The sequence below is a fragment of the Pangasianodon hypophthalmus genome, chromosome 3 (genome assembly GCF_027358585.1).
Source record: "Pangasianodon hypophthalmus isolate fPanHyp1 chromosome 3, fPanHyp1.pri, whole genome shotgun sequence".
Lineage (NCBI taxonomy): Eukaryota > Metazoa > Chordata > Actinopteri > Siluriformes > Pangasiidae > Pangasianodon > Pangasianodon hypophthalmus.
In genome coordinates this window covers 2,132,453-2,145,473 of record NC_069712.1, presented here as the reverse complement: position 1 = coordinate 2,145,473, position 13,021 = coordinate 2,132,453, and the positions used below count along the sequence as shown (strand labels likewise).

The window sequence follows — 13,021 nt, the reverse complement described above, 5'->3', positions numbered from 1 at the left end:
AATAACACCAATAAATAAGTTTCCCTAATGCTTTTTTATTATTATATTGTTCCTAAATAGATTTAATAATGCGCGTGCTGCTGTTAGTACACAATGATTTTGCACTACAGTATTCTGGATCGTCACTTATCTACATTTTATTTTATATACTATACAATTCCGTACCTATATGGCATACTTTATATGATACGGTCAATATTTAGAGACTTATATATTAAATAAATGTATATTTTTCCATTATACACTGAGAATGCTGTGAATGTTAGCATTAGAGTTAGCTACACTAATGATTTACATTAAAAATTAAAATAAATACTTAATATATAAAGTTTAACTTAGTGTTTTTAAATCTTAAACCTTCGATGTGACCGCTTTATACACTAAATTAGGCAATGTGTGACATTAAAATAAAAATTATTAATTATTATTACACAAAACACCAGCGATGACACTGTCGCTATCTGATGACGTATGTGACGTAAAATACTTTATATTTAAGGTTTTAAATGAGTGTTTTTATATTTTAAACCTTTACACTGTCTGCTTTACACACTAATTTAGGCAATGTGTAACATTAATGTATAAATTATTAAAGATTAAAAAAACACCAGCGATTATAAGTGATCAGTCGCTTTCTGATGACGTATATGACGTGCTTCGTATTTAATGTTTTAAATGAGTGTTTTTATATTTTAAACCTTTGATTTGACTGCTTTATGCACTAACTCAGTGTAATATTAAAGTATAAATTGCTAAAGATTAAAAAACACCAGCGATAAAACCGTGGTCAGTCGCTATTTGATGACGTAGCGTGACGCGCCAGGAGGCGGAAGTAAACATGGCTGAAGGCGGCGGTACGAACGTATTGGACGAAAACGTGCCGGTTTATGAACACGTCGAAGTGAACTCCAAGCCATTTCACCTCGGTAGCTTTAGAGATTTATGGCTCAGCGTGCTGAAACCGGAAGATTACTCTTTTAGCCAGACTTCCGGTGAAATAGAAGAAGCGCAGTTTATAGAGGAGATGGGAATCACACCGGAAACGCTGGAGGAGCTTAAAACCATCTGCAGGTAAACTTCCGCTTTAGATTTCTTACCAATACTCTACGTCTCTAACTCCTAAATGCCTTTCTGTAGTGTAGCACACTAGTAATAGTGCAGGTGTGTAAAGACTACAGCCTCAGACTGGAATTTAGTGCACTACAGTGATTACAGATGTTTATGTAGTGCACATCACACAGTGCTCCTCTGCTGTATAACACTGATTACATCTATAAACTCTAAACTGCAAAACAGTCTTAATCTGTTAGAGCTGTAATTAACATTCAGTTTCAATTTCAGTTCAGTTTTATTAGTATAGAGCTTCTAACAGTGGACATTGTCACAAAGCAGCTTTACAGAACTATATGACTTCAGGATATAAGTTTAAAATGTATAAATTTATTTACATTTACGGCATTTGGCAGACGCGGCAATCCAGAGCGACTTACAATTATCTCATTTATACACCTGAGCAGTTGAGGGTTAAAGACCTTGCTCAAGGGTCCAGCAGTGGCACCTTGGCAGTGCTTGGATTTGAACTCACAACCTTCAGAAGGCCAAAATCTTAACCACTGAGCTTCCACTTCCCGATTTCTCTCTAATGAGCGATCCATAGGTGACAGAGGTGAGGAAAAACTCCCTGAGACGACATGAGGAAGAAACCTCGAGAGGAACCAGACTCAAAAGGGAACCCATCCTCATCTGGATGACACCGGATAGTGCGATTATAAATCAATCCCTTCTATAGGAAAATCATCAGGGTTTTCACATGAAGTCCACTGGCTTCCTGTAGCTGCTGCATCAGATTTAAAGCACTGCTGCTCGCCTACAAAACCAAAAATGGACCAGTACCCAGTTATCTTAAAGCACTTATCACATCCCACACTGCTTGTCATTTTGAGACTGGACTACTGAGACTTGCTCCTGGTAGCTCTGCCTCTGAGCTCCATTCGTCCGCTGCATGCCATTCGACCTTCTCCCACACCACGTTATTGCTGCGCTCCCTCAACTGGCTTCCTGTAGCTACAGATTTAAACACTGCTGCTCTCCTACAAAGCCAAAAATGGACCTGTACCCACCTACCTCAAAGCACTTATCCCACCTCGCACTGCACCACGCTCCCTCCACTCCTCTAGCACTGCTCGACTGATCCCTCCATCTCTCAGGGTACAAGGAAGACCTGCATCACGACTCTTCTCTGTTCTGGCGCTGAGGTGGTGAATGAACTTCCTCTAGATGTCCGAACAGCTGAGTCACTGGCAGTCTTCAGATGATGCCTAAAGACCTACATCTTCCTAAACTACTTAAATTAGCACTTTAATTAAAAAAACAACTTTGTATTGTCTGAGCGCTTGTTACTCTATTACCTTCCCAGCAGAGTTTTTAGACTGATGGTGTTCTTTATTCTGTGACCTAGCAAACCAGTATCAGGATGGATTTACTGATAGAGACTATAAAAATGCTGTAAAGTCTCTATCAGTAAACATCGTCTGCCAAATGCCATAAAAGTAAAAGAGTCTGTTTTATTGAACTTATCCACTGCTCACTGATGGAGACCTGAGTGCAAAACTGTTCATGGGAATTGTAGTCCTAAGCCATCTTCATGGTTTCTGAGTGAAATCCATGCTCAGTAATCTCATGTATAAGTACTGAGGAAGTATAAGATGACAGTCTGGGACGTCTGCTACTGTATCTATCGTGAAAAGCACTAGACAGGGTGTAGAAGTAATTATTATACTTTAAGTAGTGCACTTGTAGAGAGTAGGGTGCTGGATCAATCCTCAATGGATCCATAGTGGACGAATAGTGCACACTACAGAAGACGCCTGTTTAAAATAAAAGAAAAAAAGCATTAGCCGTAACTAGTGAAGTTATTTAAAAATGACCAGTAAAGAGCACTTGAGGTTCATGCTATCTAGTGTAAATCCTAAAGAGAGCCATTTATAATCCAACTTCCTGCTTCCTGTACAAGTGCACGATACAGGGTATGAAATACTGCCTTCTCGAACCTGTATACTGCACTTTATCATAATTTACTGAGTACAGAATCCCTCTTCAGTGCTTCTTATGTTCAATAGGGACGTGTACACTCATGTTATGTCTTTAGTGCCCTAGGTAGTGCACTATTTGTTCAGTAGGGAAAGATTTAGGATTGATTCAGCATTATTTAGTTGTTAAGTTACTTCAGCACCCAGAATTATTTAAAAATTAGGATGAAGTGAAAGAAGCCGATACTCCGTTCTCTATTTATCGTGCACTAATTAGGGCATATAAAAATGTCCAATAGGGAATCACTTAAGGTTTCACCCTATTTAGTGTAAATCCTAACGAGAACCATTTAGAGTGTGCTTCTTACTCCCTATACAAGTACAATATTTACACTAGATCCTCATTTGGGATTCAGTTTACTTGCATAACGTCACTAGTTAGGGAGTAATAATGCTCACACTCTGTCTAGTGCCCTATACACTCAGTAGAGACTTAGTCTTGTTGGCTTTAGTGCCCTAAGTAGTGCACTGTTTGTCCACTAGGGATCCATATATGACTGATTCAGTTCCCTACTCTCTAGAAGTGCACTACTGAGAGTATGATAATTGGATAATTGGCGATGTAGTGAAGTTTATTCTGATTTGGGATTTTGTTTACCTAAATAATTCTGTGTCCTTTAATGTAAAAGGCACTAGATAGGGTGTAGAAGGAACTCGAAATAGTGCACTTGTAGAGACACAGGACACTGAATCAATCCTAAATGATTCCCTTTTGGGCAAAATAGTGCACTATCTAGGGCACTTAAGACATTTTATAACAACAGTAAGTTCTTATTGAACGTCTAAAGCAGTAGATAGAGTGTTAGTGAGAGAGCTGCTGAAGTTTTATTAGCACTCTGAATCCTAAGCTGGGATAAAATTCACTACATCGGTTACAGAAGCCAATATTTAACACTTTATAGTGCACTTGTAAGGAAGGCAGCAGGAAGCTGGAGTATAAATGGTGCCTCCGTGTTGGATGGAAGACACTTTTTATTCCCTAAGTGGTGCACGATATGTAGGGAAGCTGGAGCTGAATCCCAAATGACTCTCTCCCTTTAACATGTAGTGCACTGAATGAGCTGTAGAAGCCTTTACTCCGCACCCTAGTGATGAAGGAGTGATTGAGGACTGAGCCGGAGTTAGTGATTCACAGTGCTGTGTGTGTGTGTGTGTGTGTGTTTCAGCCCTGATTCTCTTCGCTGTCACGCTGAAGATGAAGCTCCTGATCCTGACGTGGTTCCTGCAGACCCTCAGCTCGCCACGTTAAAGTAAACACCCCCAGCAGAGCGGCAGTTTTTACACCGAGTCTGTAGATTATCAGCTCGGAAAGATTTACATTAAAAGTGTTACGGTGTGAAATCTTCCTGATATGATCAGAGTCTATAAATATCACGATGTTAATAAACCTTTTTAAAAACATACAAGCCAGTGAAAAGTAAAGGAAATATTTATTATACAATCCTTGGACAGAAACAAGAGTGTCTTTTCACTTCCTTGTGTGTGTATAACAAAAAAAACAAAAACAAATATACAATAAAGCACAGATGTGGATTTATTAAATCTGAACTCCACTGATGCCTCGATGATTCACGCGCATCGTTTAAGCACCAAATGACTAAAGAAAACTGTCGCATGATGATGATTGAAAGAGAATGAACCGGAAAATCAGATTAGATTGGAGTCTGATGAGCAGATATCAGATTTTGTTTGAATGTGATCAGATCGGATGTGAAAAAGATCAGATCTGATCTGTTTACACGTACGCAGTGATGTCCGATCTGCCTCACACGTCAGGGATAAAAAGTCAGAATAGAATAGAATAGAAAGTAGATTATTGCACTAATTATTTAAAGAAAATATTTTAAAATTTGTGACATTTATCGATATTTAAATATTTAAAGGCGCATTAGGTGCGATTAGGTCTCTAACAGTTCAGTAGCTGGATTTTTGACATTTGAATGATATTTTTTTTCCTCCTTGAGCATTCCTGCCCATGTTCATGAAGCTCCGCCCCCTGGAGCTACCCTTAAACCTTAAACCTTGATATTTCATCATGTTTATATTTGATATCTTTCAGGTTATTCATACACATAAGAAATAAAAAAAAATGGACTGTTGCACCTTTAAATGATGGATATTCAATAATGCACTTAATAATACTTAAACATTACTTATAAAATGTTAAACATGCTGAAATGTTAAATAAAAAAAACAAGATAAAATTCTTTGCTTAAATAAGACAGTGCTTAAAACATCCCCCCCCCTTTTCCGTACTCAGTGGTACAGTCCACTTTTCAACCACCAGTCTTAATTCTAATAAAATATTCAGTGTTATTTGTGAATTTTATTTATTTACTTTCTGTGCATTAATGTGTTAAATTAGACGCTTTTATTTCCGTTCTGTCCTCAGACTGAGGAAGAGGAGACTGGACTATAAGAAGACTCTCATACGGGACAACGTGGGACGACACGACGCGTACGCTAATGAGATGGTGAGTGATTTTTTTTGATTAAAATCCCCAGAATGATTAAAAACTCAAACACAAAGCAAATTAAACACCAAACTGAAGAAACCTAGAGGAGATTGACACCATGGAGCAGGTCTAAGGGCTGAGAGTTACTTTACTGATCATCAGGCAGGTTTCATTTCTCTGGTTTGTCGCCCTCTAGTGGAAAAAACACATATAACACAACACACATCCTCTACGTCAGGGGTGTCCAACTCATTTTTACTGAGGGCCACTTCAGCATTACGGCTGACCTCAAGACTGTGTTACTACTCTTTAACATATTGTTAAATAACAGTCTTTTTATCTGATTATTACTTAAGTTACAAATATCGTATATGCATTTGCATAGATGTAAAAAATAAATGTTATTGCTCTGTGTTATTTTAACATAAATCATTTTAATTTATCAGGCTAAGAAATCCACATCACTCCATCAGTCAAAATAAATAAAGATAAATATAATCAAACAAGTCAGTACATTAACTTTGTTTAAAAACTTTGTCACATTTGAGAGGGGCAGAATTATACCACAAATAATTGTGAGCTGCTAAGAACGTGTGTGACAGCAGAGGCTTTTACAAAACCAGATGCTGTACACAGCCTTGCAGAGGGCATACATTCAACAAATGGTTTGATCACAATAAACATTTGGCTGCATGAACATACAGCAGTAAACACACTGAAAACATTGCTGCACATACAGAGTAGTATGTGTAATTAACTCAAAATAACAGTACAGGTTGTCTTCCTCAGTACTGCTTATTTAAACGCTAATGTGGAAACACTGCATTCTAGTGGCGGAATGCCGTCACTTCGCGGGTCGCAAAATCGTCATGCATTGTGGGAGATGTAGTTTGTGGTCAATTTACAATATAAAGCAGCATAGACTTTTATTGATTGCTCTCTCGGGCCACAGTAAAATGATGTGCGGGCCTGGAGTTTGACACGTGCTCTACGTACACGAGCTGTAAAAGGCGTTTCAGACGTAAAATCTCACACTTCGTTCACATTTATTAAAATTTAAATGCAAATCTAAAACTTAGAAATAGAAATATAAAACATTTGACACATTTAAGCCATGGCACAGACAGAGTTTCACTTCTGTTGTTGTGAATGAGGTTTAATTTCACTAGTTTGTCGCCCTCTAGTGGAGAAAACCCAGTGTAACATCACATAGGTCACCTACATGAGCTGTAAAATGAGCTGACTACCTTTTTCTACTACTACAGCAAACAAACTACAACTCGTGTATAATGCAGCAGTGAGAATAATAAAGCGCGCTAGAAAACATGATCATATTAGAGCAGTTTTAGCGTCACACCACCTTTTTCCTTTAAAATTAACTATAAAATCTTATTCCTTTTTAAATCCGTTAATGGTTTAGCATCTTTATACGTCTCTGATCGCCTGATAAACCTGTTCCAAATCATGATATAGCTTTCTCCATAGTCCATCTAAGATTAAAAAAAGGCTAAAAACCTGTATATAGTTTTCACTTAATGTGTACAAAATAATCAGCAGAGAATAACAACCAAAAAAACTTTTAATAACTATCGTGATTTTGTAAATTTATCTCCGAGTTAAAAAAAAGGCTAAAAAAAAATATATATATATATATTTTAAAACTAGCTTTTATTATTTGCCTTACGTTTACATTTGTACTTTACATTACTTTTATATTATATAGAATCAATTAGTACACTTTTATTTGTAGGGACTTTATATTATTTTAAACATTATATTATATTGTTAATATTTTCATCTTTCTGTCTTGACTGCATTATTATTTTCCTATTTTTTTGACAGCCTTTTGTTTCACTGTTTCTGTTTTTTTATTTCACACTGTAAAGCACTCTGAGCTGCAAACTAAATGTATGAAAAGTGCCCTCTAAGTAAAGTTTATTATTATTATTATTATTATTATTATTATTACATGGCTTACTCTAGTGGCACCTGGTGGTCAAACAGAGGAACTGCAGCTATTAACCTTCTGTGTGATTGTTTAAGTTTTATGTCACATCTAATAATCTAATACACACTTTACCACCTCCACCTGACACACACGTCACCTTAGAGGTGTAGACTTACTGACTGTAATCCAGCCGTTGCGCTGAACAAAGTTTTGGCACCCCTCTGTGCTGTCAATTAATATAAAGTTGCACACCACTGGTTTATTCCCGGCGTGTGTGTGTGTGTGTTTGTAGGAGTGTGTGAGGGTTTAAACTTTCTGTACTGTGTTGTAGGAAATGCTCTCTCTGGGCAGAAGAGCTGAAGACGCCTCAGACACCGTTCCCGAGGGAGAACTCGTCCTCACCTTCAACGTCATCTACCCCGTCCTGTTTGAGCGAGTGAGACCCGAGAGTGACATTAGAACAGAAATAATAATAAAGTTCCTAAAGTGCTTTTTAAAAACAAAGCTTATAACCGAATACAAAATATACAGTAAGAAATAATAATAAAGTTTCTATATACAATAAAGTACAAAATACACAGTGAGATGAAAACGAGATAAAGATAAGTAAAGGATAAAGTTCAGAGGGTTTTAACCTGTAATCGGAGTGAGCAGTAATAATTACAATTCAGATTTTTAGAAAATAGAAGAAATTAAAAGTGAAAACATCAACAATCATTTAGCAAGGTAAGTTTTTGTAAAAAATAAAACATAATTAATAAAACATAATTAGATGATGATGATGATGATGATGATTTGTAAACAATTCTCATAAATTCTTAAGACTCATACACTATTGATGAACACTGAAAACATGTGTTTTTTTTTCTTTTTTTCCCCTGGGGGTGCGTGTGTGTGTGTGTGTTAGTTTAAACACGTGAGGGCGTATCAGACGCTGCATGTTCTGGGCTCGCAGAAGCTCACCGAGCTCAGAGACGCCATCTGCTGTGTGAGCGACCTGCAAGTGTTCGGAGAGTTCAGTAACACACCTGACATGGTGCCTCAGTTCATCAGCAAGGTCTCACACACACACACACACACACACACACACACACACACACAATCGAAACACAGCGTACTGCTCTCAGCCAGTCAGGTTTTGTCAGTATTTTGAACCCTGTATTTTATTAAGACAGATTTGAAGATGACTTTGGAAATAAAACCTTTTTTTCTCCTGTGTTTTCTTTTTTTTTTTCTCCTCTGTGTTTTCAGGATCACTACAAATCCGCGTTCTTCTTCTTCGAGGGAATTTTCTACAACGACATGCGCTTCCCCGAGTGTCGCGATATCAGCGCGTAAGAACCACAGAGACGTGTTTCATGTTTATTATAAATGTAAACGTCTAATATAATGCTTTAAATGTCATTCCTTTGACTTCATTTCTATTAATTGTAGACTAAAGTGTAACTCTGTGCTGTGGAGAGAATCTCACACACACACACACACACACACACACACACACGCACACACACACACACACCTTTTACGTCATTAATCACGTCACCTGAGTGAAGGGATGTACAGTTTCCTGTAAACCTTCTGTTTGTGTTCCTGTATTTTGTTAAATGTTTTGTGGATAGATCTGTTTTATATTACTTGTACAGCACTTTGGTTTCAGCTTCAGCTGTTTTCAAATGTGCTTTATAAATAAATAAATAAATAAATAAAGTAAACTATGTAGACGTGACCGTGTGTTGGCGTACAGGGTGACGCGTGAGTGGACCAAAAGCAGAGACTTCCCCGAGTTTAAAACGGCTAAGATGGAGGAGGCGACGTTCAGTGAGCTGAGGGTGAAGGTGGGATTTCCGTACCTGTACTGCCATCAGGGAGACTGTGAACACGTCCTCATCCTCACAGACGTCAGGTCTCTGTCCCCTCTCTCTTAAACACACACACACACACACACACACACACACACACACACACACACACACAGAGGACCGGCCCGATAAAGGTTCTAATCCGTAATCCAGCCCATCAGATGAATCTGTGCTCTAACATAAAATAGATTTGTGGACTTTAATGGAAATTAAATATTTAAATTTTTTAAAAATCTGTCATTCCACTAGGGGGCGAAATTCCAGAAGTGCTGTGTTTTTATTTTGATCATCTAGTAACTCGTTATTTCAAAATATTATCTCATTATTATTATTATTATTATTATTATTATTATTATTATTGTGACTCAGTAACTTATTTCAAAATACTACGTCAAAATAATGAGATGATAAACGAGATGATAACGTTATTTCAAGATATTATCTCATTTTGACTTTAACACTATTTCAGATATTATCTCATTATGTTGACTTACTAACACTTTATTTCAAAATATTATCAATATTATTTTGACTAATATCTTGAAATAATGAGGTACTAAGTCAAAATAATGAGATCACATCTTGATATAATGAGTTACTATCTCATTATTTTGACTTAGCAACATGTTATTTCAAGACATTATCTCATTATTTTCATTTAATATCTTGAAATAATGAGTGCTAATGATTAAATATCTCTTTTTTTTTTAATGATATTTAATTGTTCATTAGCAAACCATAAGAACTAATTTAGAAGTTTCACAGCAACCATAAACTATATGTTGGAAAATTATTCTTTTTTGTAATCAGTTGCAGTGTGTTTGTGTCGGATATTAGACTAGAGAGTTTGTGTTAAAAAAAAAAAAAAGACTGCAGTGGAGTTAACTGTTTACTTCTAAATAATACTAAATATAATATAAATATAATATGTTTATTACAGCTGTGTCAGTTTTTGAAATATCGAGATCTAAATCACAACATTCATTTATTTGTTGATTGTGTGTGTGTGTGTGTGTGTGTGATTCAGGCTGATCCATAAGGACGACTGCTTAGACAGGAAGTTGTATCCACTGCTGTCACACAAGCACAGGGTCGTGACCCGGAAGTGCTGCGTGTGTCACCTGTACATCAGCAGGTGAGACGTTCGACTGTGATCTCGCCTCACACACACACACACCATCATCATCATTCATCAATACGCGTGAAGATCATTCTGCTAGCTTCTAAACTTCAGCCATTTGTTTACGCGTCGTCTTTTCAAGCTAAAGACTCGACGCTGCGAGAATAAACGCAATCTTCTCTGATCATACGTCTTTAAACATCCAAAAACAACTTAATAAAAAAAAAAAGTTTGCTAATCACATCAGAGATGCTCATCCCTTTGTTGATTAGCTCTTTTCAGCTAAATAATTTGCATGAACGTATGTGATTGGATGAAGCGCTACAGACGATCCGCTGCTTACGCTGCGATTATTCGTGTTTAGAGGATTACAGTCTGAGTCTCTGAGTCGTGCTGATCACACTGCAGTGCAGTCAGAAGGTGATGATGAAGGTGTTTGTGAAAAATAAATCCATAGTTCCATATTTAGCTAGCTAGCTAAGATAGTGTATAATCGTAGATCTTGAATGCTATTGGCTGCTGAAGTTTCCCCGCTCGAAACCCTGTAAAATCCCGAATCATCTTTGAGCATTTTTACACCGTGTTTCTGTTCACCCTCAGATGGATAACGACGAACGACGCTCTTGCTCCGATGGATCCGTGTCTGTACTGTGATCAGTGTTTCCGTCTGCTGCATTACGACCAACATGGCAACAAGCTGGGCGACTTCCAGGCGTACGCTTACGTCGACCCCGGAGCGTTCAACTGAGCGCGCTCCACACTCCACACTCCAAATCTGCTGCTTTCTCTTCTTACCTTGTATTTTTTTTGTATAAACATTTGTACGTTTATTTTCCTCGGTGTTTACTTGTAGCCAGGAATCTTTTTGTTTTTGACAAAATGATCATTTGTTGATGTTCAACATTTCGAGAGTTATTTGAATTTAAAAGCTAAAGCAGTGCTGTAAATAACATGTTCCTGTTCACGTCTCTAAAATAAAGTTTGGTTGTGTATCGCGAGTCTGTGTCGTGTTTATCTCCTGTGCCTTGGTGTTTGATTTTTAAATGTCATGCGCCTTCAGGTGTCAGAAAACGAGGTGGTAAATTTCAGCTCTAGACGCGTGGCGAGGGGAAAAACAGCAGCGTTTGTGGTTAACCATGTGGTTTCCTGTGTGTTTTACCCAGAATGCACTAGTGAGTCAAAAAAAAAAAAACAGGCCAAAAATAAGCCTAGTCATTTTCGACAAGTAACCTCAGTTAACCTCCGTCGTGTTTCATAAAGGCAAAAAAAACCGTTTCATTAATTGTTCTAGCTTTCCTAAAATATCCCAAAGCAGGGAATTTTCCCAGTGAAAGTCGTCTGAACTGAATAAACAGATTATAATAATTAATGCGTGATAAATTCTCTGTAGACTTTACTGTAACCTCATGACATTTAGCCTCTGCAACTAAGCATTAACACTTTATTTTTAATCATTATACAACACTGAATCTAAGAAAACATGCATTTAACCAAAGAGTGTGTTCTCATACTCTCGTGGATGTACACTTATCACGACACAGCTGTTGTCATATATACAGTCACTGGGGGGAAAAAGAAAGTACACCCTCCTTCAATTCTACATTTTTATTTATCAGGGCATAAATAACTATTGTGTGGTTCTTTACCAACTTCTGTACCAAACATGACAACAAAACAACAACAGATTTCAATATGTAGTCAAAAATAAGTACACCCTATAATTCAGTAACATGTACATCCACTTTTAGCAACAATAACTTGAAGTAAATGTTTTCTGGAGGAGTTTATCAGTCTCTCACATCACTTTGGAGCAATTCTGCCGCATTCTTCTTTAGAACTTTGCTTCAGCTCCTTGGTGTTTATGCCCAGCTCTCACAGTAAGATCCCACCACAACATCTCAATGGGGTTGAGGTCTGGACTTTGACTTGGTGATTCCAACACCTTGATTTTTTTCTTATTTAGCCAATCACATGTCGATTTCCTGGTGTGTGTGAGATTATTGTCCTGTTGCATGAAGCTGAAGGACAGATGGCCTCACATTTGTCTCAAGAATATTCTGGTATAAAGTGGAGTTCATTGTCACTTTCAGTCTCAGTGACTGCAAGCTGCTCAGGTCCTGTGGGTGCAAAACCCCAAATCATCACCCCGCCACCACCGGGCTTCACAGCTGGTATGAGGTGGTTGTGGTGATACACTGGTTGGTTTTTGCCAAATATGGTGCTGTGCATGATGACCAAAACATCTCCACCTTGGTCTCATCACTTCAAAGGATATTGTTAAAGAACTTTTATTGTTTTCTGTTCAGTTTTGTTCATACAATTTTGCAAACCTAAGTCGTGCTCTGTTATTCTTTTTTTTTCTATTTGGAAACAATCCTTCTCATTGTAGCATGTTGAAGTTCTAATTGTTTGGCGATGGCCTTATAACCCTTCCCAGACTGATTAGCAGCAACAGTTGCTTCTCTGATGTCATGGCTGATGTCCTTTCTTCTTGGGATGATGTAGACACACACCTGAGTGCTCCAAACTGCCAAAAGTTCTGCTTTTAT

The 13,021-nt window shown here is 37.5% G+C and overlaps 1 protein-coding gene across 1 annotated transcript; it reads left to right on the top strand.

Annotated features, from left to right (window-relative positions):
* Positions 1-805: 805 nt before the first annotated feature.
* snapc3 (small nuclear RNA activating complex, polypeptide 3) lies at positions 806-11,470 on the top strand. The gene is made up of 9 exons (XM_034302862.2): positions 806-1,071; positions 4,256-4,339; positions 5,482-5,563; positions 7,825-7,929; positions 8,401-8,550; positions 8,745-8,827; positions 9,238-9,396; positions 10,380-10,487; positions 11,073-11,470. The coding sequence occupies exons 1-9, from the start codon at positions 839-841 to the stop codon at positions 11,218-11,220; spliced, it is 1,152 nt and encodes a 383-aa protein (XP_034158753.2). The 5' UTR covers positions 806-838; the 3' UTR covers positions 11,221-11,470.
* Positions 11,471-13,021: the final 1,551 nt, after the last annotated feature.